At 42.8% G+C, this 26,941-nt stretch overlaps 1 protein-coding gene across 1 annotated transcript; it reads left to right on the top strand.

The window, feature by feature from the left end:
• Positions 1 to 15,148: 15,148 nt before the first annotated feature.
• On the top strand, positions 15,149 to 21,027 carry BMP10 (bone morphogenetic protein 10). Its single transcript, XM_047851254.1, has 2 exons — positions 15,149 to 15,482; positions 20,087 to 21,027. Exons 1-2 carry the CDS (start codon positions 15,149 to 15,151, stop codon positions 21,025 to 21,027), a joined length of 1,275 nt encoding a protein of 424 aa, XP_047707210.1.
• The last annotated feature ends 5,914 nt before the right edge of the window (positions 21,028 to 26,941 follow it).

Raw genomic sequence — 26,941 nt, 5'->3', positions numbered from 1 at the left:
CTCTGTCGGCTCTGATCATATCATTCTCACCCACACAGCTAGGGAGGACAGTGTGGTAGATGCTTTATACTTCTCCTGGGTTTGCAGACTGAGCTTTTCATTAACTTTTTTCCTTTTGCAGACACAAAATGGAGACTTGGTTGGGGTTCAGGGTTTTACCTTCTCTTGTATGGAATATCCTAATGGCTACATTAGCCAGCATGAGTGAAGTAGGCTGTTCCAATGAATGAAACCATCTCATTAAATGAGAGTCAGCTGTGTATTCATTTGATGATTTAAAAATTTTTTTCTAAGGACTTTTAAAAAGGGTTTGATTCATAACTTAGGACATGATAGAAGATAGAGAAGGTAGTAAATTTTAAAATAAGATTATACCTAAAAGGGAGAATAAATAGCTTCAAAGCATGGAGCTGAATAGATCTCTAATTTCATAATGACCATGATTAATTAGGACCAAGCCTTATCATTTCCAACACCATTTCCCCTTATTTGCTGATGATGAAAGTAAGGCTTTGAGGGGTTAAGAAAGTTGCTCAATCAGAACGAGGATCAAGGTTTCCTGGCCACAGGGTTACACTCCAAAGGGCAGGAAGTCCTGAGCTAAATTGTGTCGGACCCTGGGCAATACATTTCACACTGGGGTTTCAAGCCACGAAGGTGAAAATAAAATCTTTACAGTTTCAGAAAAATTTCCTAGGAATCAAGAAAGTAGAAATTTATCTACAGATTCAGTTAACAGCTGATGTGGGAGTGCCACCACGTGCTGGCCTCACCAAGACTGAGATGTGGCAAAGAACATCGGGATGCCGTGTGCTTGTTGAGAACCCCAAGGAAGGAGTGAGGCCCTGCAGAAGTTTCCTTCTGCGGAGCTCAGAAAGCGGTGTGCCGCACGTGTGCAGGCCCGAGGGGTCTGTGGCCTTGTCTGGGAGCAATGGGAGATTGGTGGAGGGTGGCCGGGAGGAGCACGTGGAAACAGGCTGAGAAATGGCAACGATACGGACAAAAAGAAAAAGAAATGAAGATCGTGTTAAAGCATTTTGCCAGTTCCTACCTGAGATGTTCATTAGTTTAATAAAACACTTGAGCGAGTGACACTGGAACCTGGCATTTTCATCCACAATAATCCAGCACTGAAGATGAACTTTTTATTGGGAAGTTAACCTCTCGTTGGCTCCATACCAAGTAACGAACAGCAAGTAGTAAAGGAAATAAAGCGGGAGCCCGTCTTTATCTGCCCCCTGGAGAAGACCTTCCCTCCAGGCCTCTGGCCCCTGCCCTCCTCCTGCCCAGCTGCCCTCCCGCCTCCTCTCCTCACTGTTGATCTCTGGCTGCTTCCACTGAGGGCTGCCTCCTGCGGCCAGCTGACTGCCTCTGGTGCTACAGCCCATTAGTCTACTTTTTTCACCTGTCTGCTCAGCTCAGGTACTCTCTCAGAGGAGCCCACAATATTTGCTATCATCCCTGTGGTTCCGCAGGCCCAGTTTACTCCTGAAGTTTACGGTATTACTGAAATTCAAAGCAGGGCTGGCTTTGGTAAATATAGAATTGGCTCCGGTCCTACTTGTACGGACTGGTTAAGATTCTATAGGGGTTGCTTAAAATTTACGTTACATTTTACTGTATTTTATGGATGGAAATAGGTTTTAGTGGTGTTCACGAAGGTTGGGATTTATGTATGTGTTGAATTGTATTGCTCACTAAGCTGAGATCTTGGAACCTACAATGTATCCTACGTATATGACGTGGCATCACTGTGCAAACTCTGCATCTCATTTCTGTCTTGAACTTCAGTTTCAGCTACCTCCTTGACATGCCGGCCTTGCTGTGCCGTTTTCAGTTCAAGTGTGCTAAGCTAAAAATTGCCCTCCACACAACCTCTCAGACCACTATTTTTCTAATTTTTATTTATTTATTTATTTATTTATATTTATTTTTTGAGAGAGAGACAGAGAGACAGAGAGCAAACAAGCTGGGGACAGGGGCAAAGGGAGAGAGAGAATCTTAAGCAAGCTCCACAGTGTGGAGCCCAACGTGGGGCTGTGAGATCATGACCTGAGCTGAAATCAAGAGTTGAATGCTCATGGGACACCTGGGTGGCTCAGCGATTAGGCATCTGACTTGGGCTCAGATCACGATCTCCTGGTTTGTGAGTTTGAGCATCGTGTTGGGCTCTGTGCTGCTTCGGATTCTGTGTGTGTGCGTGTCTCTCTCTCTGTTCCTCCCCAGCTCACACTCTGCCTCTCTCTCTCTCTCAAAAATAAATAAAGATTTAAAAAAATTTTTAAAAACAGAGTTGGACACTCAACTGACTGATTCACCCAGGTGCTCCCCAATTTTTATCTTCTAAGTGAAAAGCAAGTTAGGCGTCATCTTTCCACAGGTCCCCAAAAGGCTCGTCACTTGCCCTTCAGTGGCTTGGGCTCTGGAGGCAAACTATCCACTGGGTTAAAGTCCCCGTTCCACCACTTGGTACATGTTCCACAGTAGGTATATTATTTCGCCTCTTTGAGCCTCAGTTTCCTCCAGTGGCGAAATGGTGTCTGTCTATCTTTCGGCATTGTGAGGATGAAAGAGAATCACTCGTGTAAAGAAATGAGACATGACCAGACACACAGGGGACTCAACATTTGTTGCTATTATGGTTATTACTATCACCATCATCATCCCTGCTCCATCCTTACACTTGTTTTACTCACCCTATGGTGTTGCCTCTTACTTCCCAGAGGAAATGGAGGGTATTAGGTATGAAATTCCCTAACTTCCACCACTTTCAATGTGACTCTGGCTCCACCCATCTTTTCCTCTTTCCCTCCATCACAGCCAACGTTCCCCTTTCTATGATGTCTCCTCCTCCTCCTGGCTGTGCTATCTTTGCTACCTGCCTCCTTCCATCAAGTTGCCCCCTCCTGGGGGATGCGGTGTTGAAGGGAATGACTGGGCTTTGCAACTGAAGAGAGCTGGTGTCAGTCTTAGATCTGTCTCTCCCTGGCCCTCCGACCAGACTCTTCATCTGCAAAATGGAGATGATGGGTGGGGAGCACCTTGATCCTAAAAGCGTGGGGCTCAGTGCGAGGCACAAAGAAGGACCTATATAAATAGCAGCTGTTTTTGTTACTGTTATGTCTGTTAGGGTTGCCAGCCTCGTGCCACTGTGCATTACACAGTGTAGGTGCTTAACAAACATTTGTTCTAGTGGTGGTGGTGAATGATGAATTATTAGCCATGATAACTTGCCTCTGGCTGGGACTCAAGATTCCTGACTCCTCAGAGAGCTGCCTGATGTCACCACTGCAAGCTCCAGAGAGCAGCATTTATGCAGCAGGGGGATGCTCCAACCAAAATCATTTTATTTCTATGAGGATTTTTCCCCAAACCTAATGCAGTCTCCTGCTGAGCTGGACTAGACCGAGCAGAAGAATACCTTTTCTCTGGCTGTATACAGGTTCAAAGTTCAGGGGGCAGCAACAGTCTCCTTGTCTCCCCGTGGGTCACTGTTCAATCCATTTGAGAAGAAAAACAACCACGTAGAAAACACATTAAGGACAAGAAGGGGTCCAGGAGTGCCTGGGTGGCTCAGTCAGTTAAGTGTCTAACTCTTGTTTTTGGCTCAGGTGGTGATCTGAAGGTTCATGAGTTAGAACCCCGCAGAGGGTTCTACACTGACAATCCCAAGAGGAGCCTGCTTGGGATTCTCTCAACCTCTCTCTCTCTACCCTTACCCCACGCATGCTCTCTCTCTCTCTCTCTCTCTCTCTCTCTCTCTTTCAAATAAAGAAATTAATTAATTTTAACAAAAGAACAAAAAGGGGTCCAGAGACCTTAATCTTGAAGACTTAGGGAAAGGAGTGGTAGGTTGGGAAGGATGTGTCCTCCTAATTGGAAGATGCCCAGACCTTTCTTGTCTCATCAGTCATGTGAGGACCAGAATTCTCATGAATCCCTGCCAGGATAACTAACATAATCAATTTTTAAAAATGGTCAAAAAGAGAACCTCAATATTTTCAAAGGAGACCCCTCTAAGGAAGGAGAGTAGGTAGGTATGGCCTGGGACAGAAAGTGGGTGGATGGATGGCAAGAGTTAAGAGATGTAAGTACTTTTAGAGGTTAGAATGCATCCATAGAGTTGAGGAAGATCGAGACATTTAGCGATGCTAGTATCCTTAATTTAAATATAGATTCTTCTGAACAACCTTCAGCTTAATTTTCTATATAAAACCCAAGCAGACAAATATGGGATGGCGCCACATCAAAAATGTCCTCCTTTGTTTATTGGTTTCATTGAGCAGATACTATGTGCCAAACTTCATACTAGTTTCTGAGGATAAATGAATGGAATACAGCTTCTGCCCTTAAGTTGTCCGTGGTATTCGAAGACAGGCATTCTAACCTTATCTCAGGGAAGCTGATACAACTCACAAGTATGTTAACCATGCAACAGAGAATGACCATTCTTGTGCCTAGAATAACAGCTTGGGTCTGCATATTTTGGAATCTGCTTTATCACAGATTTGGTCACTTGGCTTTATTGCTCTGGTGTTTCATGTTAGCTAAGCCAATGATTGCTATATGGTGAGAGTGGCAGAATCAAGTGACCACCGAGATCTCCTTTAAGAAAATGCTACAATTGTCTATTGTTCATCTATCCAAACTCCATTTAGCTGTCTGGTTGACTATTTAAAGAATTCTGTTGTTATTCTTCACTAGAATTCCTTTTAGATGCTGTTACCAATCCCAACTGCACAAAATCCCCAGGGGCAATTAACCAACAAGTCCTAAACATAAAACCTTGATGATAATAATAATAATATTATTATTACTAATAATAATTATTATCACTAATAATAATTTTGGAGGGCGTGTGAAGGTCCATATAATTGGCTTTGGTCTCCTGGACTTCCACACAAAGTAAATTGCATCAGAACAGGCTTCACTGAAGGGACTTATCTAAAATTCACTTTATCATTTTTCCAGTCATATATTCACATCGCTTTGTAAAGATTGCTTACACAGAATTGCTGTCTTATGACATCATATAATTAGGTTGGAACTTGACTCTGTGATCTGACCTTTTTCCATTGAAGGGAAGTAACAAAAAGAGATATACTTGGGAGTGACTGAGCCTTTTAAGGCAGAAGTGACCATCTCCTTTTGTTTAGAAAACAGAAGTTGGATTCTGCAAATAGATTTGCTGTTCCAACATTACCTATAAATCCAAAGGTTATTCATTGCTTCAAGTTTCTTTTTGTTGTTGTTGTACACATGACATTTAATGAAGATGGGTCACATGTAGACCGTGAGTGCACAAGGAAATGTATGATGCCCAGCAACGGTTCTGTCACAACACACTTAGGCTATCACGCTGATACGGAAGACCTTCTCCAAGAAGCCCTTCTGGCATGCAACCTTCTGAACTTGTCAAGTGAAAGTATTCGGAAGAGTGGCTGCCCACTGATAAGGGGGTCTCAGTTATTTCTCTCTCCTTCCTTCTCTCTTCCTGCAGAGTGTCTCAGTCCAGCTGGGCTGACCTCTGATGTTCCTTCCCACTTTGAGAGGCAACAATTCTCAGTTACGGGATTTGTCTCAGTGGCTCGGGAGACTGGGGAACAAGGGGTTACTTTGTAACATTCTATATGGTTATACATTCTCAGACTATGACACCGATATTCACACGCTGATCTGGCTGAAACAAATCTTTTTAAATAAAACCATGTGTTATTTTTTTTTTCTTCCAGGTATCCATCATCTTATACTAGTCACTTTCCAAGTTCAATATCATGAGTGTGTTTGCCCAGACCTTGCAGCTCTCTAGTGGGGGGGGGGGGGGGTCCTGGTGGTAATCTCAAAGAAGGAGTGTGTGTCACTTTTTCTGAATATATGCACACCGAATTCTATAGACATGACCCTATCTTCTTAATGAAAAAAGAAAGGGGAACTCATTTTTTGCCTGTCCCTCTGGGAAACAGGAGAGAACATTTGAAACTGAAACATTCCTAGGAAGTCTAAAAATATTTAAGTGCGCATTCCGCCTTCAGGGAGACCACATTAACAGCTAGTACAGAGAAGCCCACAGCCCTACACCTGATTTATGCATATAACCATGCAGTCAAGGTTTTAGGTCATGCCCTCTCCACCTTCTCAGAGCCCAACTATATGGACTATCAGCCTGTTTGGACAAATCAGAGGGAGAAGTTAGTTTAAATCCAAGTTTCTCCTAACTCGGTGATGTCAGGGGGATTCACTCAATTGTTTCGAACCTGAGTTTCGTCTGTAAAATGGGGAAACAAATGCCACCTTCACAAAATGAGGCTTAGGTCACGGGGGCAGATGGCTGACACCTTGCAGGACTTAGTGTAGAACTCCGGGTTTATTCCTCTCCCCTGTTCCACATTAACATGTTTGGAGAGCCCAGGAAACATGCTCTTCATGGTTCCTCATGGAACTGGAGTCCAAACAACTAGAAATCCACTAATTTCCTTACCTCGTGTCTCTTAGTTTTTCTTCTAAGCTGCTTGCCAGGTCTGAGTGTCTTGTGAGGCGTGAATGGCAGCTTATCTTGCTGAGAGTGTGGAATAAACCCTTAGCAGCCTCTGGTGTTAAAGGGCTTGACTTATCTCAGTGTGATGGCAGAGAGCCCTGGCTGGGTGTGCGTCTTTGCCTTTGCACCCTGTATGGCTGCTTACCACAGCTGTCAAACACCTCGAGTGATCCCAAGAGCACACTGATGGACGGCCTATTCCGCTCGTAGGATCTCCTAGGCCAGTGGGCATTTTCATTTTTAGTATTTACCCCTTAAGGAGCACATGCCCCAAAAGATTTTGTTAGGCTCAAAGAACTGTGAAAATGTCACTTAAGGCACAGATAATACAATCTTCTGTAACATGTAAAAGCTCGCCTCATTCAATGAATAAATGTGAAAGGTGAGAAACTCGATTTAAAATGCAACTGGGAAACTCACTATTCTATTTGTTTTTTTAATTTTTAAATGTTTATTTACTACTTTTGAGAAGGAGAGAGAGAACACAAGCGAGACAGGGGCAGAGAGAGAGGGAAGCACAGAATCGAAATAAGCTACAGGCTCTGAGCTGTCAGCAGAGCCCCCCCGTGGGGCCCGAACCCACGAACTGCGAGATCGTGACCTGAGCTGAAATTGGACATTCGATCAGTTGAGCCACCCAGGGGCCCCCTCACTATTCTAAGACATTCTTTGTGAAGCTTTTTTTGAGCTAATCATCAGCATAATATTTTATCTTTTGGGATCAATTTATATACTTTTTCTGAATGTGGGCTGTCTTTTCTTCCTTTGTGAGCAAAAGAGGATAAGATAATCATTTATCTTCTTGGTATTTTCAAGAGTTGGAGATAGCAGATGGGGTACTAGTTCTTAGGAAAAGAGGCACCCTTCTCTCAGAACTTTTCCCAAGGGCTTCTAGAGCACCAAGAGAAAGGTTCAGACTTGCTCTTTCGTAGTAAGGGCTTAATCCATTTGGATTTGATTTTTGCATAAAGAGTGAAGTAGGCAATCAATGTTTCCCATAAATGATCCCAGCACCATTTATCAAATCATTGATCTTTTTCCCACTTACCTGCAAAATGCAAGCCATTATGTATCATTTTTTCATATTTGGAAGTCTTTTTCTGGGCTCTTTTCTGTTTTGACCTCTTCCTACAAAAACACAGCATCCCCTTGATTATTGCTGATTTTTAATGGGTTTTAATAGTTGGTAAGAAAACTCTGCCATCGAATTCTCCCAAGATTGCCTTAGCTATTCTTAACCCTTTGTTTCTACAGTTAAATTTTAGGCTTATCTTTCCAAGTTTTATTAAAAGTCCTGTGAGGATTGCCACTGAAATTTTATTGAATCTATGTAGGGATTTAGGGAATATTGACATCTTTATTATATTGCCTTATTCGTGAACTTGGAATGTTGCTCTGTTCATGTAAGTCTCCTTTCCTGTCCTTCAATGACATTATTTTTTGCTCCTGGGTACCGTGATTTACATGGGTTGAATCATTCATTATAGAGTTGTGGGAGCCAACACAATACTTTAAAACAGTGCTTGCTTCCCAACTCAAATTATGCCTTTTGTCCAGAAGATGATCTCATGCTCTGTTGCAGATACCAGGAATGAATGGAGAGAGCAAGAGAAGAGAGAGCCCCCAAGGCTCAACCAGAGTCCTTGAAGTCAACCAACACAAATGTTGGCAAGGATGTGGAAAAATAAGAACTCCCACAAGAAACAGAACTGGGAAAATCATTTGGCAAACACTTTGGCAATAAGATTATTCGTAGTAGCACTGTATGGAATAGGGAGAAAAGAAACAACCCAGTGTCTTATCAACAGAGTGATGAACAAATAAATCTTATATATTTATAAAGCCAATAACCATCCTGTTGAGTGCAAAAAATCAAGTCACATAAGAGACTTTACAGCGTGATTATTTATATACAAGTTAAAATAGGCAAAACTAAACTTCATATTTTTAGGAATTTGTTCATATGTAGTAAAATCATAAAAATGTAATATATTGATTAGCAGAAAATTCAGTCTAGTAGTTACATCTACTGAGGAGAAGGAGACAAATTGGGAAGGGTTTCACTGTAGGTTTTAAAGGTAACTGGGCTTTTGCACTTTTTTAAAATGTTTTATTTATTTTTGAGAAAGAGACAGAGTGCAAGAAGGGGAGGGGCAGAGAGAGAGGGAGACACAGAATCTGAAGCAGGCTCCAGGCTCCGAGCTGTCACCACAGAGCCCAACACGGGGCTCGAACACATGGACTGTGAGATCATGGCCTAGGCCGAAGTCAGACGCTTAACTGACTGAGCCACCCAAGTGCCCCAGGCCTTTTCCACTTATAAACTGGGTGTTGGTTCCATGGTTATTTCAGTTTTATTATTTTCATCAAAATTTTTAGGGGCGCCTGGGTGGCTTGGTCGGTTAAGCGTCCGACTTCGGCTCAGGTCATGATCTCACGGACTGTGAGTTCGAGCCCCGCGTCGGGCTCTGTGCTGACAGCTCAGAGCCTGGAGCCTGCTTAAGATTCTGTGTCTCCCTCTCTCTCTCTGCTCATCCCATGTTCATGCTCTGTCTCTCTCTGTCTCAAAAATAAATAAACGTTAAAAAATTTTTTTTTTAATTTTTATATACTTCATATAAACACTTTGTGTATATGGTAATAAGATTTTAGAATGACAAATTAATTATTTGAAGTTTTAGATGAGTAGTATAGATGGCATAAGAACTGATCCAGATACGTAGAGGGGGGTCTCAAGAAAATGCATGCCTACTTTAATAATGGATACTTATTTTAAATGGAATTTGTACTGTTATGAAATTATTGTAAGTAATCTTAAGGAAGAAAATATTTGGATGTTTGCTATGATTTATTCCTTCAATGACTATTAATTAACTACTATGTGCCAGGTAAAGCTCTAGGCACTTACTGACATTGTGGAACATGTATTCCTGCCAGGGGATAAAGAACGGGTGGCAGAGAGAGATAGACAGAAAAATGTGTGCATATTAATTAAATTGTATTAATTTATCTTATGTTAGGAGGTGATTATATTAATAAATTGTATCTTATGTTGGGAGGTGATTAGGAGTGCTAGAGCAGGTAAGTACGTTTAAGATTGCTTGGCAGACTGCCATTGTGAATAGACTGTTCAGAGCAGGCTTCATGGAGGAGGTTACTTCTGAGCAAAGACTAGAAGGGGGTGAGAGTGACTATGTGGATTTGGAGGAGGGAGGAAGGTTGTTTCAGTCAGAGGAGCAATTGAAGCAAGGATTGTAAAGCGGGAACACGCGTGGGGTGTTTAAAGAATACCACGGTGGCCACTGGGGCTGGTGTGGAGTTAGTAAGAGGCAATGACATCAGAGACGTAATAGAGGGCCATGTGGGCTTTTGTAAGACTTTGTCTTTTTCTCTGAGTGAGGAAAGGAGTGATGATATGATGTCATGTCAGGATCTAGGTGCCATGTTGAGAATGAACTGCTAGGAGGTGAGGACAGAAGCAGTTAGTAGCCTATTACCACAATCCAGGCAAGAGGTGATGTGGCACAGACCACATCCATGTATGTTTCCATGTATTTCTGAGACTGGCCGTATTGTATGGAGAATAAATGTTATCTGACCACTTCATAATTTCTCTTTTACAGACCCAAATTTCAAGTAAACAAAATATATGAATACATTACTGGTTGTGAAGACCATGTGGGAATGTGAAAAACCCTTGAGATGAAATGGTGAGTGACAAAAAAAAGAAAAGGCAAAGTTATGTATCTGTGTAGCATGGCTGTTTAAAAAGAATCCATGGGGCGCCTGGGTGGCTCAGTCGGTTAGGTGTCCGACTTCGGCTCAGGTCATGATCTCACGGTCCGTGAGTTCGAGCCCCGCATCGGGCTCTGTGCCGACAGCTCAGAGCCTGGAGCCTGCTTCGGATTCTGTGTCCCCCTCTCTCTCTGCCCCTCCCCCACTCATGCTCTCTCTCTCTCTCTCTCTGTGTGTCAAAAATAAATAAACATTAAAAAATTTTTTTTGTTAAGAATCCAGGACCTCCTAAGTGGTCCAGCCCCTGCTTCCTCTTAGACTTCATCTTCTGTAACTCTCCCCCTCACTTGATTTTAATAACCATCCTGCCCTTCTCGCTGATGCTTGCACCTCCCAAACATGCTGTCACTTTACAGTCTTTGCATGGGCAGTTCCCTCTGCCTGCAATGGTCTTCCTTCCGTGGACCCGCATGGCTGGCTCCCTCACCTCCACTTGGGAGGCCTTCCCTAGACTTGACAATTAAATAGCAACCCCTTCCCCTTGGCCTTCCTTGTCCTCTGACTTTTTTTCCCCCCACTGTATTTATCACCACCAACCAGACACTTCATTTTAGTTGTATATTTGTTTATTGTTTCTCTTCTCCCAGCTCGAAAGTAAACTCCATAAGGTCAGGGGTTTGGTCTGTTTTCTTTAGGTTTTGTTTTTGATCCGTACATGGTAGGTATGTACAAGAAATCTTGAGGGGAAAACTGTGACAAAGAACTGAATTTTTTTATTACTAGCCTAATTACCAGTTAAAACAATTTTTTTAAATGCTTATTTGTTTTTGAGAGAGAGACAGGATGAGTGGGGGCGGGGAGGGGCAGAAAGAGAGGGAGACACACAGAATCCGAAGCAGGCTCCAGGCTCCAAGATGTCAGCACAGAGCCCGACGTGGGGCTAGAACTCAGGAACTGTGAGATCATGACATGAGCTGAAGTCAGACACTTAACCGACTGAGCCACCCAGGCGCCCCTATTACTAGCCTAATTATTGATGAAAATTCACATGAGAAGCCTGACTGGTGAATGAAGGGCTCATGTGGAAGGTTATAGAAAGAAGGAGGTAAGGGGCTACTTAAACCACAGACGTTGGAGGAGCTGAGTTGAGGAGATGGCCCCTGTGTGTTGCTGTGTGAGAAGCACTTGGTAGACTGAAAAGCCTCAGGTAAGTAGCAACCTAAATGCTGAGGGCTCAGAAGAAGCAAGGAAACACTTCCTTGACTGAAAATGTGGACTCTGAAACATGAATTGATGAGAAATGCCACCGTCGAGGCAGCTTCCAATCCTAGAGGAGATTTTGGGGGAGATGACATCAGAGGAGAAGAGCAGGAGCTCTCTGACCCAGCCGAGGGACAAAGGCAGCCCAAATGGTTTCCTAAGTCTCGGTACTATGGGCAAGATCTGGACTGGAGAACGAGACGGCAGCCAGAAAGCAGATTCTAGTAGCAGGCAAGGGAATAATCAGTGCAGGCTATCTATCCTCGTGTTGAGTTAGCAAATTCTAACGGCATGTAGCTTACAGAGCTCTGGCTTAGTTTTAGGCAATACTTAACGTGCACCTGTTATACATAGTACAAGGGTAATATGTAGTGCTAAAATACCAAAATATTTCCATACAGGTTGGTAAATAGCTGTTGCCTAAGCCCCTCCACCAGTATCCCACCCCAAACTCCCCAAGATCTAGAGCTCATTAAGGGAAGCTTGAGGCCTCTGCAATCCTGCTCTGGCACTCTGGCTTGTATCTGTTTTGATTGGCTTGGACCCGTTATATGGCTTGCTGAATGTTTTTATTATCATACTTGGTTTGAGAACGTATACCTCAAAGTCCTGAAAATTCCTAAGTAGCAAGAGTAGTGTCAGGCTTCTGAAGTAGGGTCCAAGGTGGAAGGTGGAGTCATGTCCAAAGATCTCCTGACTTCACCGACCATTTGTCAGTCAAGACAATTTTGTTGATCGCATTTATTCAGGACCTGTTCAGTCCTAACAGGGGACAGCAGCATTCACATGGGTGTTGTCCAATGGATCTTACCTTCCCTGGATCACAGATCCCTTTGAAAACTCCAATGGAGTTCAGTCAGATACTTTGAGTACGTACAGTAACTAGAACTAGTCTTAAAAGTTGGCCCACACTTTGTAAAGTGGAGACTCTGGAGCATTTTACAGTGGGTTTGATAAGCATGATGCTAGTTAATATTTTGCTCTCCACCCATGGAGGTTCTCTTAAAACATCTAGACATGCCTTTCATCGTTGACTCAGAAAATAGTCATCTTCCATCTACTCTAAACGGGTTATAACACGTTCCAAATGAAAGGGATCCAAAATAATGAGACAGTGCAAAGTAATAGAATAGACTGTGTCCGGGAAATCAAGATAGGGGAAGGAATGTGGAGATATTTGGACCTTTTAAAGTCAGGTGAGAGCCATCAGGAGAAGCTTCTAGGTAAAATCATGTGGATAAAGACACTCTGCAGCTAAAATGCAAAGCATCCCAGGCCTAGAAGAGGGTGAGGCTTCTGCCTCTCTCTCTCCTCCATGCATGGAGTCCAATCTCCTTCCTTGTCCACCCCCAGCGCAGATGTGGGGCTTAGGGACATTGCATTTCAAGAAGTCATAGGCATTGAGATGTGGTTATAGACATTTTGTTATTTTATATTTAAGTCAGCCAAAAATATAAACATTCTTGATGCAGCAACTGGTCCAGATGTTCAACCCCAACAGTTACTCCAACACCGAATACGGAGGATTCATGGAAATCTCAGCTGCATGTGTTCCCCCTAAGAATGCAAAACGCTGGAGTTCTGTGATGTGGGATGTCCGTCCCTCCTCCTGACCTTTGAAGCCAGTGCGCCCGGGCTGTAAGTACCGTCACTTACTCTGCTGTCCTGAGGCAGTTACACGCACATGCCTGCCATTCAGAGTTTTGGAGTGTGCGTTGACATCTCTGTGTGTGTGAAGAGAAACGGGTGCTTGTTTTGATGCAGGACATGATACAAGGGCCCCGCTGGTATGCTGTCAGAAACCTCATGTTAAAGCCCATCCCCGGGGCGGGTTGGACTCTCTTGCTTATGGACCTGTTAGGGTATAATCTATTTCTACTCTACAATTGTCTTTTTAATGTGGGAGCCGGAGCCTCAACCAAGATGGAACACTGAATCAAAATCAACAACTACTCAACAAAGGCACAATTTTGAGGAGAGACTTTCCCTCAAAATACAAGTCTTTCTATGGTAGTTCAAGAAAACTGCTGTAAAGTTGCATTTTAGGGGAGGAAAGGATCAGAAGATGGTTGTGCAGGGAGCTCACAAGAAAAAGGATAGTGGAGATATTGTAGCCAACCTATTGGGGTAAACATAGGAAAGTTTAACTCAGAAACTAGGAGAGTATTCCAGTGTATCAAATACCTGGAACCAGTCTTCCGGACACAACGCCAGCTGCCTGTAATTGCACAGGGAGTGCACTGAACAAGTCAAGAGACACCAGTCCCACCACCTCAGGGGAGAGAGCACTCCCTGGAATTTTCCACCCAGCCTGACCGCACCACACCAATACTGCCACTAACTAGGGCTGGAAAGTGATATGAACTTGATCTGTCCTTCCTAAACCAGGCACACAATCAGTTTCACCAGTTTCTCGGACAAAGGCATTTGGCATTTTTCATCTGCCTAATAATGCTGTTTGCCAAAATTTTATTTGGAACCACCTGATCAGTTTGGTTTAGCCATAAAGATGGATTTGGCAGAGATTTTTGCCCATCCTGATACTTCATTGCCAGGGTGAAGGACCCGGGCTTCACGTCCAGCTGCAAATCGCTGCCTGCCTCCTGACTGTGGACTCTCTAGGCAAGGCTCGGCTGGGGCTTACTTAGCCCTTGCCCCAACCTCAGGGAACACCGGTTGAAAAGTCTGTTTTCTTTTTTGTATAAGAGTCAGAAGGCCTAGGTTCAAATCCTGACTCTATCACCTTGTAGCTCTGTGACCTCTAGCAAGTTATTGAATTTTAGTGACCCATACCTGCGATGGGAATAATAATAGGGTTATTAGAGGGAGCACATTTGGTGATATACACAAAGCACTTAGCACAACGCCTGTTTATAGGAAAGCACCTAAGAAATTTTAGTTGCTATTATAATGAAACACTCACCCTATGTTTCAAAAGCCATTTAACCAGATTAAATCTGTATGAAAAGGCCCTTGACCACAAAGTTTATACTTCCCTGTTTCTAAAAACGTAAGCTTCTAAAAATTTATATAAATTCATTTATATCTATTAGCTTAACTTAGAGATGCTGGATATTTGATCTGACTTCAGAAATGTTGATGTGAGGACGGAAGCCCTATCACTGGAATTAATACGTGTTGCCACTGATGTGTATTGTGTTGATTCTTAGTATCTATTCTAGGCATGTGTGAAAGTGAACCGCATAAAAGCAGAACTTAGACATTCCTGCCGAAAGGAAGTGGATTGAAAGGAAGAGAAGCAGAGCTTCTGTGAAGAGAAAATTGTCCTATCTCTTCGCCAGTGTCAGAATGTGGAAATGTTTACAAAATGCTCATTAAAAGAAAAAAGGATCGCAAGATAGAAACAAAATCTGGTGCACAAGTTTACACTGGGGAGATAAGAAAGGCTAGGCCCCTATAGGGGATTTTGTTATCCAATTACTGCAACCTGACTTTTGAGGGGAGAGGAAGAGTGGTAGGGGGAGGGAGAGAGAGGGGAAGAGTTTCCAAACTTGTCTCCAGTGACACGAGACATTAACGCGCTACAAGATAAAACTGCCACTTAGAGCCCAGGAGAGCTAAACCTTCCCAGGTTGGCCTGGGGGCTTGAGCAGAGTCATGGGTTCTCTGGCCCTGCAACTGTGCGCTCTCGTCTGCCTGGTGGTTCACTCAGTTTCTGGCAGCCCCATCATGAGTCTGGAGCAGTCACCTCTGGAAGAAGATATGCCCCTCTTCGATGATGTCTTCTCAGAGCAAGATGGTGTCGACTTTAACACATTGCTGCAGAGCATGAAGAATGAATTCCTCAAGACACTGAACCTCTCCGACATCCCCTCGCAGGATTCAGCCAAGGTTGACCCACCAGAGTACATGCTGGAGCTCTACAACAAATTTGCAACAGATCGGACCTCCATGCCATCTGCCAACATCATTAGGAGCTTCAAAAATGAAGGTAAGTTTACATATTATTGATAGATTCTGCTTGGATTTTTTTTCAAGAGGCGGATAAGAAAATTTACAATGTGTGGGAATAATATAGATAAGGGTGAATGCCTCTGTATAAGGGTGTATGTACATAGATACTCAAAAACAATTCACATTTTGGGTCTATACCATTTTCATGGTCATTTCCCAAATGTTATTAAAAGGTACTAAAGAATATCTTTTAATCCAAAGCCATTTTGACTTCATGATTGGGTTGTTAAAATTTTTTTAAGTTTGAACAGTAAGTGATAAAAAAATTATGTTGGTCGACCACCATACTTGTGCGTGTCATTTTCCAGATACGTCTCAATTTCTGTTTGCCTTTTGATTGACTCAAAAATGCATGAACTTCTGCTTGGAATGTAAATGGTGAAAACAGACAACACCCAAAAGTTGTGATTTGTGCTTCTTTCGAACTTTGAATGAGTTTCTATTTTCTGACCTTATTGAAGAAATATTCAGACAGGCTGAAAATGTATGTTTTAGAGGTTCTTCCTAAAGTTTTGGTGTGTGTGTGTGACATGTTTATCTTTGAATCACTGTTTATAATGCCCAGGAATAATGTATGACCCAGTTAATGATCCAGCTTATTTCAATGTCTTTATGAATAGTAATGTGCAAGTTTTAAATATCAGTAGGAAACCTATGGTATCTCCCCCAGCTTTATTCAGTGACTAAATCTAATGACCTAGCAAGTTAATCTTTTAGTTAATATGGTACTAGTAGGCATATGTATGGTAAAAGCTGTAGATCTAAAGAAATGAATTCCTTAATATTTACCATAATCATTAACCAGGTAGAAAAGAGGGTTTTGATTGATAGTGACCAGACTGTTCTTAAAAGCAGAAAGGCAATAGCAAAGCAATAGCTTAGGATTTAGAATTTTGAGACACGGTTGACTTAGTAGCTAGAGATAATTAGTTTGATTTCTCTGGGCCTCAATTTGCTCATCTGTAAACTGGGGATAATATATCTATGTAATATAATTGAGCTATTTCAAAGAGGTTCTGAGTGAGAAAGCACTGCATTTACTATGAATTGCTGAATAAACATCAGATATTACGAATGAATTCCTTAAATTCTAGGCACTGGAGGAAATGGGGAGTGGGTGTTGCTCAGTCTTTAAGATATCGTTTGCCTTTAAAACTTAGGTAACTGCCCAAATTTCAGATGTTTAGTAACACATTGGAAATGTTACTTAGTAACATTTAGTAACATAATGGAAATGGCAAACTGAAGTTACGGATTCCTTTTGGGGGTGAGTCTGGATTGAAAATAAATAGCTTCCTTCCATGGGAAACCTTCCTAGTGTTTCCGAGCACTGAGCCCTGGGTGCCTGGCTGAGAGTGCAGGTGGGAAAGTGTTCACATCCCCTGGGAACACAGAAGTGCTTCAGTTCTCGCTTCTTCCGTGGAGGATTTGCGTGAGGCAGGTCAGGAAGTGGAGTTTACAGAGCATCTGATCACTGGACACCCAGCGAAAGCCGGAGCGGATCTCTCCGTGGACGCCCCGGCTGTGGCGTCCTCTGCCAGTCTGCAGGTGGAGTGTGCACTGGGCTAGCCCTAGTGGCTGTTACTGTCCCTCCTTTGACTCTTTGGGTCTGCACAGTGCAGCTGCCTAGGAGACAAAGACCAACCCTTCCATCCCCACAAAACAAAACACAAAAAAACCTCCTCCAAATCTAACTAATCAGGGGAAAACAAGCACACCTCTAAGGTAGAAAAAAGCCATGACTTTAATTCCTACTGCTGCTGACCTCACTTCATCGTTTTGGGGAAGTCAGTCCTTTGCACTGAGGCTTGATTTGTTCTGGTGTAAAACGAGCACAATAGCAATAAAGAGTCATTGTAAGTACTAAATAAAACAATGCTTTCAAAACACCTGGCACGTTACAATATGCTCAACTAACGTCAGTTCCCTTGCCTAGAATGCAACACCTCCATCCACTACTTAGTATATTTGTACATGCTCTGCGGACTTATTTTTTTAATGGCTTTATTGAAGTATAATAGATATACAATAAACTGCACATATTTGAAGTATATAATTTGACAGTTTTTGACATATATAAACATCCGCTGAAACCATGACCACAATCAAGATCATGAACATATTCATCACCACCCAAAGTTTCCTTGTGCTCCTTTGGAATTTCTTCCACCCACCACCATAAGCCTTTATCCTGCACTTTTGTCATGGATGGAGCAACCAGTCTACCTTCCTATTTTTGATCTTCTCATGTTCCCTGTCCAAGGAGAGTCAAGTCTCTCTATTCTTATAAGAGGGACAACTCCCAAGTTACTTGATGTATTAAGAACATATGCCATGCCCATAAATCAGTTTGATCTGATGTTCACAATCATCAACTAATCAATATTTTGAAAGTGTTGCCTCTGTTTAAGGCATCATGGTAGCATGGAGGCACAGAAGGAGTTTAAGGCACAGTGCCTGCCAGCTTGGTCATGATCTAGTTGGGAAGACCCATTCATAAAAAGAAACCTGAAATGGAAGGATATAAATGGCAAAGCTCAAAGGAGAGACAGTAAATATTCAAGGGACCCAGAAGGGAGTGAACTTCTAGATAGGGATGTGAAGAGGGGGAAAACCCCACGAGGAGGGGCCACACACCCAAAAGGGGAGAAGACTTTCCAAGAGTCAGAGGAACATCTCCAAAGGTGCAATACACAACAAGGCAAAGGAATGTTTTGGCAAATGGTGAAGATATCAGCCTACTTTATTTTTTTAAGTTTTTATTTATTCATATATTTTGAGAGAGAGAGAGAGAAAGCGAGAAAGAGAGAGAGAGAGAGAGAGAGCAAGCACAGTGGGAGAGGAACAGAGAGAGAGGGAGAGAATGCCAAGCAGGATCCTCACTGTCAGTGCAGAGCCCGATGTGGGACTTGAACTCACAAACCTTGAGATCATGACCTGAGCTGAAATCAAGAGTTGGGCGTTTAACTGACTGAGCCACCCAGGCACCCCTCAGTCTCCTTTCGATAGGAATTTTTATGATTTAAACTTTCAACAAATATCAGTTGGCCAATTACAATGTTCCATGTACTGTAGGGGATGAATGGCAGCTATACGTCGATCAGGAGGTTAAGGCCTGGTTATAGCTCCTTTTAAGAGTCATGTTAGAGAATTCAGATTCATTCCTTTGACCAGTATTTCCCACTGTTGGTGTTTGAGATGATTTTAGTGGTACCCAGAGAAAGCTGTAAATTATGAGACCTTATTATATATTTTCATTAACGTGGATCAGAAAAAAGTCCACATGGCTATCACCTCAATGCCCTCATTTCATGAATGTTGTTGCTTAGGACAGAACTAAAAGAGATATTAAGTACTAAAAAAAATATTATAAAGTGAAATAAGAATATTGAAAGGTACAATCTGGAACAAGGACCACACTAAAATCAGGAATTGGTTACAGAGTTGGGAAAACTGCCAGAGGTGATAGAGAACCCCTCCATTGGTGGGTCCTTAGTACCCTGGTTTCATGGAACCCTTTGCTGGTTGACAAATGCCTTCAGGGACATTTTGTAATCATGTATTTCCTGGGGGGCAAGTGTATAGAGGCTTTGGGCTCCCGTAAAATTCTCAGATAGGAAGTCAACATGCTAACATTTGGAGGCATGCTTCTGAGACTAAAGGACTTTTAAAAATCTGTTTCATAAACATTCCGAGTGATTCTTATGTACCAAACTCCGTGATGGTTGCTAAGGGTAGAAGACTACCGTTGGGATAGAAGACTTCTATCCCAAGTTTCCTTTCCTCCCATTCCTCCTTGTTGACAACCACACACCCAAAATTCATCCACTGTGACCCCCTTGGTATTTGGCTATCTGGTTACCTTGTCAGATTTTGGCGTCTAGAGCAGAAGTCAACAAAATATTTCTGTAAAGGGCCAGACAGATAGTAAATATTTTAGGTTTTGGGGGCCATGTTGTTGTCACAATTCTGCCATTGTAGTACAATAGTAGCCACTGACCACACAGAAATAAATGGGTCAGGCTATGTTCCCATGACGCTTTATTTCCAGAGGTAGAGCCCAATATGGCCCATGGGCTATAGTTTGCCAACCCCCAATATAGCTGAAGGTCTTTTAATGCTCAGCCAACCATGTGGGCAATCTCCACCCATTACAAATGCACATGTGAAAAGCCATGAAGTCCTCATCTCTGAAAAACTTCCAAGAAAGAACAACCACCCCATGTCCAATTTGACGTCTCCTCACTGGTTGGAATAACTGGGGGCTTGCCTGCACAGTCTCCAGGCTTCCTCCCAGCTCTGTCATTCTGTGGCTGATAAGCTACGCAAGCAAGGCCGGGAGAGCGGTGTCCCATTCATCAGGCAGCCATTTTCCATCTTAGCCTTGGCCGCGAAAGTCAGCTGAGTATTCTACCACTGACCTTTCAGTGTTTTCTGTCAGAGAATGTTAACATTGTGTTTGTTCTCATTGATTTCTCAGTGTCAAGCTTCTCGTGCAGACAGGCCCTTTTATCACATAAATAAGCATCTGTTTTTCTCAGTGACATACAGCAATTCTGATTTTTGTCTTTTTTTTTTCAGATCTGTTTTCCCAGCCAGCCAGTTTTAATGGGCTCCGAAAATACCCTCTCCTCTTCAATGTGTCCATTCCTCACCATGAAGAGGTTATCATGGCTGAACTGAGGTTGTACACGCTGGTGCAAAGAGATCGCATGATCTATGATGGAGTAGACCGAAAAATTACCATTTTTGAGGTACTAGAGAGCAGAGGGGACAGTGAGGGTGAAAGAAGCATGCTGGTCTTGGTGTCGGGGGAGATCTATGGAACCAACAGTGAGTGGGAGACTTTTGATGTCACTGAGGCCATTAGACGTTGGCAAAAGTCAGGTTCATCCACCCACCAGCTGGAGGTCCACATTGAGAGTAGACACGACGGAGTTGAGGATGCTGGCAGGGGACAACTGGAAATAGACACCAGTGCCAGGAATAAGCATGTCCCTTTGCTTGTCGTGTTTTCTGATGACCAAAGCAGCGAGAAGGAGCGGACAGAAGAACTGAATGAAATGATTGCCCATGAGCAACTTCTGGAGTTTGACAACTTGGGCATGGACAGTTATTCCAGCGGACCTGGAGAAGAAGCTTTGCTGCAAATGAGGTCAAACATCATCTATGACTCCACTGCCCGCATCAGAAGGAATGCTAAAGGAAACTACTGCAAGAGGACCCCGCTCTACATCGATTTCAAGGAGATTGGCTGGGACTCTTGGATCATCGCCCCACCTGGATATGAAGCCTACGAATGCCGTGGGGTTTGCAACTACCCCCTTGCAGAGCATCTCACACCCACAAAGCATGCGATTATCCAGGCCCTGGTCCACCTCAAGAATTCCCAAAAGGCTTCCAAAGCCTGCTGTGTGCCCACCAAGCTAGAGCCCATCTCCATCCTCTACTTAGACAAAGGCGTGGTCACCTACAAGTTCAAATATGAAGGCATGGCAGTCTCTGAATGTGGCTGTAGATAGGAGAGGAGTCCTGTGCTAATTTAATAACTGTAAATGTGTATATTTTGTGTTCCTATTTAATGATATTATTTAATAAGAGTGTACAGATGATAGAGGCTTGCTGCCTTAGGGAAATGGGCAGGTCAGTTTGTTGTAGGAAATGCATGTTTTGCTAATACAATATCATCCCTTCCAATATGTTTTTCTTTGGACTTGCCATTTCTTGTCAATGCCATTTCCAATAGCAAGTGGCAAGCCACACTAATTGTCCTCTATGTCAATTTGAAAACAACAGGCCCTAAGCAGAAATAGAGTGTCAGTGATAGATACTTGTGTATGTATATGTGTACAGAGATAAACTTACAAAATTCTCCTGGTTCTATAGAGGTAGATTATACTCCCTCATATGCATGACTCAATCAAATGTGTATATATTAAAAACTGATGGTATATTCTCAGTCAACTCTTCTCTGAGTAGGATTTATGTCAAGATAATTTGCACCAGGAATTTGACCATCCTATGAAGTATGACATTTCCTAAATACTATTGGAAATGTAGGTGTAGCTTTTTTTTTTAACTTTTTTAAAGTTTATTTATTTATTTTGAGAGAGATAGAGACAGTGTGAGTAAGGGAGGGGCAGAGAGATAGAGGGAGAGAGAGAGAGAGAGAGAGAGAGAGAGAGAGAGAATCCCAAGTAGGCTCTGCATGATCAGCACACAGCCCGATGTGGGGCTCGAACTCACAAAACTGCGAGATTATGACCTAAGCTGAAACCAAGAGTCGGAGGCTTAACTGACTGAACCACCCAGGCGCCCGGAAATGTAGATTAGCTTTTATCAGTTGAGTTTGTGCCATTGCTCAGGGCAACAGGACCAGGTAAAGGGTGCTGCCTGTTTAAGGAGAGGGGTTATCTGATACAGAAATCAAAGGGCTTCAAGAGGCAGTGGCCTTAAGCTACATTACCAAAGAATGAGTCCCTGGAACACCACTGCGCTCTAGAGGGCAGCGCCTGGTCAAGAAAAAAAAAAGAAAGAAAAAACAAACAGAAGGAACTTCAGGATGTTCCTGAGATAACAGGACAGCAAGGCCATGTGTGTTGGCCTTTACTGCTGCAGAGGGTAGAGGAGGTGGGACGGTGCTCGCAGGAGAAGAGAGAAAAGGATATAGATGCTAACCTAGGATGTGTTTGTAAAATTATAAGCAGTTTTAACTGGAGATTTAAATCTTTTGGACAAAATAAAATTACCCAAGACCAAGAGGAGGAAAATCAGAAGGGATCTGTTTGTTGGACTCTTCTTAATATTTTTCTTTAATTCTTACTATTTCTCCCTTGCCTCTGCACCCCTGCTTTTGCTTCTTTCCACCCGTCTCCTTCCTTCTTTCTTTTCTTGCCCCAGGGTCTCATATCCTTCTGTCATTCTTGTTTCTCCTGTCTTCATTGGCCTTTATTGCCCTTGCTGTGGTGTTGGGAGGGAACACCTGAAAGCATTTGCTGTCAGGGTGAGTGGGGTTAGTGCTCTAATTTCTAGATTTCCTCCCAAGATTTAATTTGACTTTATTCTAATAAGTATTCTTTATGAAAGGTTTTGTTCATGAAGAATACTTTAGTATAAGAAAAAGAAAACCAGGGTCCAAACAGATACATCTAAATAAATGGATCCATAAAGAGACACACAAGCTAATGACTCAAGAGCTAAGCCTCAATTCTGAAATCAGGTTTGCCCCCTGGTAGGCTTCCCAACTCTCCCATGCTGCAGTCTCCCAGTTTGGAACTGGCCAGGACTAAGGTAATGGAGAAGTGTTCCTGATACAGATGGTCCAATGGGCTTGCCAGCAGTTGGCTACATGGAGGGACACTGAGGCTCTGATCTTAGCTCCCCCCAGCACCAACATCCATGTGATATCACGGGCTTTGTGCAGGAAGAATGAGAGCAGTATAGGTCTCAAATTGTTTTGACTCCTCCAGGAAGCCGACACTGAAGGTTCACACTTCTAGGAATGTGGTCTCCAGTACATTGTCCCCCACTCACCCCATTGAATGCTTCCTTAAGAAGTCTTGCATTTTTTTTTTACCATGGGAAACCAGCAGCCTCCCTTTCACAAACCTCTTGGGGTGATAAACTCAAATTGCACTAGAAAATAGAGGTAAGGGAAGCTAGAAGGACATTTTGTCCGATTTGGACCTCTGCTCTGTATATCCATTGTCCACTGATGTCCAGAGGGCAGATTCTGGGAAATCACTGCCCAGAAAAGTAGAATTTTGACCTTCAGTGAGGATACAGTGATTGACAATTTGAGTTGGCCACGCAACTCAGATCATTCGTTTATGAAAGAGCTTCCATATAAAGTGGTGTGCATGTGTGCGTGTGTGCATGCGTGTGTGCGCGCGCGCGCACATGGGTAACTGGCTTTGGATAGTGACACTTAGAGCCCTCAGAGGGACATAGTGCATCCTTTATATCCACGGTACACACTGTATCCTCACTTACTCTATGGTACTGCTTCTCTTTTCTAAAGGACACTGTCTATAATAGACATACAGTAAAATCTCAGCTGAACAAGATAGTTCTGGTTAGATAAAAATCCAGCAACATTTTCTTTATGTCTAAAATATATAAGACGGTGACGTGCTGGTGAATGCTTTGCAACCAGAAATCCTGATTTGTAGGTTTCAATGGTGTAAGTCACTGTAGCCTATTTCAAGCTACCAGTGTGATGTCAAACGGCTTGCAAAATTCCTGAAAACTCAGCAGGCTGCTCTCAGGAGCCACGTGTACAGGCCCTACACCCCGCTGCTATTAGAGTGCTGATGGTAGAACACTAAGATGTGCCAGGGCCTGTTTCCTTCACGCCCTCTGCTGACTCAGCCAGGTTTGGGGGGCAATCTTGTGGCAAGCACACTCTTCTGTTAAAGAGATGTGAAAGTCTAGGTTGTCAGTGATTAGGCTGTGTATCTCAGATGTTTGTCCTTTTACTACAGGCCAGACATAATCATGCATTTCTATGTTGCTTCTTCACTATGGAAAAAGAGTAGAGCAAGTCATATGTTGGTTATTCAAACGTTGCTAGTTGCATTTTTTTTTCTCATCAAGAAATGCAAAGGCACAAACCTTAAATAGGGACCCCCATCAGGCCTCTTGCAATGTGTCTCACCTCTCCTATATCCCTACGCTAATACGAAGCCGTGAAATTGTCAGATCCTCAGGAGGTAGAGGTCACTAACGTCCTTGCTGGTCACAGACCTTGGCTGCATCCTGCGCCAGTCTTTTTTACTCTATTATGGAAGCATTATCATCACTGAAGTTGATACCTAAATGATTCTTGAGGAGGATTGTAGCAGAGGGATTTTGACAGCCCACAACCAAAATATTCCTGTAAAATTTTCTAGGCTTCTTACTATTTATTGATGGATATATTTATTTTTGTAATATAGTGTAGAATACCAAATATTTTATTTTTAATGTTTGTGATTCCCTCTTGGATAAAATAGTCTTCTGTGCTTTTCAACTAATACCTTCCTCGGAGTATGGCTCCTTTACAATTTATGGCCTGTATTTTCATCTGTCTTTTTTGCATCAAAATTTCCTGTTACTTTAAGAGGACTTGCAATAAGCTTGCCATAACTGTGTATATTTGCATCTGGTAGGCATGCTGTGAGCCCCTTGGCATATTTACTCATCTGCAAATAGTACAGTTCTAACTGAATAGTGTAGGCGTTCCAGAAAACATTTAACCGATACATTGTCATGTCATCTCCTGGGCTGACATTGTCATTTTTCCACAACAGGCAAATATTGTCAGGCTGTGAGGGACTGTGACTGCCTGCCAGTGAGCGGAGGCAGTGTTTAATGGGGGTTTTTCATTCCCCAAACTAGGTGCTTCCTCCTGACCGTATCCATTGCTTTCACTGACCACAAATGTAGAGACCCAGTTGGACAAATCCATTTGTAATTAGTCCAATTACTCTATAAGCAGAAACAATGTTAAGTTAGTGATTCCCCCAAGAATCAGCCTCGAAATGCTTCATTCTTTCCCTGTGTGTAATTTTTGACCCAAGGAATTCATGGTAAATACTTTTCCCAGCACTGTGAGTAAATGTTTTGCTATTCTTTGCAATCTATATTCTTCAAGTAAAACAGATTTTCACAGAATGGAATTTTACATATTACTTCTTACTGGACCCATCAACAGCCTATAAAGCCCAGAAGTGTTGTGGCAAAACCATTTACAGTTTGTCTGTAATGCATAGTGGATATTGCCCTTCCTAAGGACTGTAGATCTTTTCATAGAGTCACCATGGGTCATACTTGGCCCTTTGCAGTTCCGGTGAAAAAGGAACGCTGTTGTGCATTTTCTCTGCATTTTCTCATTCCTGACAAACGCATTTGACTTCACACATTAGGTGGAAGGAAAGCATATAACACTGTACACCAGCAGCAGAAAAAAGTGTTTCTGGGTGTGGAAATGTACCCGTAAGTTAATAACCTCATCTTGGAATGACCGTTTGCTGTGATCAACACGCTTCTCTCGCACATGAACGCTTGTTTTGTGTGTGTCTGGCTTGATTGCACTTGGGAAGTGGGGGTGATCGTGCCCACCCGACGAACTTCCACAGATATGGGAAACCAGCTAACGCCACAGTCACACAGAACCAGCTGAAGCACACGCATTTCTTTTCTTGTGTAAAATGTGTTCATCATTTATTTCCAAATGTATGTAGGAATTACTAGACTGAAAGGAAGATGGAGATACTTTACACTGTGTTCATAAGCCAAAAGTGTATATTCAGAGTCATCTTGTTAAATAAAATGGAACCATTATTTTGACGATTATTATTTGCAACTTATTTTTCCTTCAGATGAAATGTCCTTTGCGCTCCCCCACCCACCACCCTTGGCCTTTATTTTTTTACATTTCTCTTTCACAGTAAATCCAGGTGGACTAAAACTTCATGCTATATTAGTAGAACATGGCCTGAGAAAACAATGTGTTGGCTCTAGATTCTAAGTGGTTTCACCAGAGAGTGAGTGTTATGTGATTATCCCATTTCACACAACTTTCTATAAACCCCATGAATGCCAGAGATGTACCTAGAAAATGAAATGAGCTCCTCTTTGTCAATAACTGGGAAATATTTCTTCTTCGAATTTAGAATGACACAGATTAAAGAGCGATTACTTTGGGAAGAACATTCAGGCTAAGTTTCACTGAAATATGATTATTGAACTTCATTGAATCTCAGGCTACAAGGGACTTGTAAACATTATTTAGTGTGCTCCACTGCCCCCAGCAGACGACCAAAGCACTTTTAATCTTTACTACAAATATCAGTAAAGAGAAGAGAGTGCCCTACCTCCTTAAAGGCACCTGTTACATTTTTAGAGGCACCGCCTCAATTGTACTGTATTTAACCAATGGTGTAGGTCAGTATGCACACAGGTCACTGAAGGAGAAACAAAGATAAGCAGAAAGTTGTGGGGAGCTCTTTTTCATATGAAATTGATGTGTCTCCTGTTGTCCCTCATAACTTCCCAGTTCACAACTCTGGGGGCGGCACGTATGCATCCAAACCATCTTTATGACAGACCTTGGCATGCAAATAGTTCTCCTGTTCTTCTGGATCCCCTGTTCCCCATTTCCTGCAACGGTGTGCGTCTGAACACAGTCACACGTAGTGAGCTCCCTCAGCCAGATGGAAATAGATGGAATGTCTGTACCTGGACTAGACCTGCCCCCTGAGTGGGTAGCAGGCCTGGTGACCAGGAAGATCCCGCTGCCTGCTCTGGAAAGAAGTTCATTTCTGTGGCAAAATGTGGGATTTGAAGGGCATGGAGACAGAGCCACGTGAACTAAAATTCCTTCCATCAGACCATCATCCTGTACCGCTTTTGGGGTGAATCCTCTATATTCCCACTGGCAGGGTTTATCTGGCA

This window comes from Prionailurus viverrinus, chromosome A3, assembly GCF_022837055.1.
Source record: "Prionailurus viverrinus isolate Anna chromosome A3, UM_Priviv_1.0, whole genome shotgun sequence".
Taxonomy (NCBI): domain Eukaryota; kingdom Metazoa; phylum Chordata; class Mammalia; order Carnivora; family Felidae; genus Prionailurus; species Prionailurus viverrinus.
Note: the sequence above shows the minus strand (reverse complement) of the source record. Positions and strands in the feature narration are given on the sequence as shown.

Bases quoted from the DNA above. Each gene is read 5' to 3' on its own strand.
- BMP10 (XM_047851254.1), top strand. From the start codon at position 15,149: ATGGGTTCTCTGGCCCTGCAACTGTGCGCTCTCGTCTGCCTGGTGGTT. The intron at 15,483-20,086 runs GTAAGTTTACAT...TTTTTTTTTCAG, and splicing joins TAGGAGCTTCAAAAATGAAG to ATCTGTTTTCCCAGCCAGCC.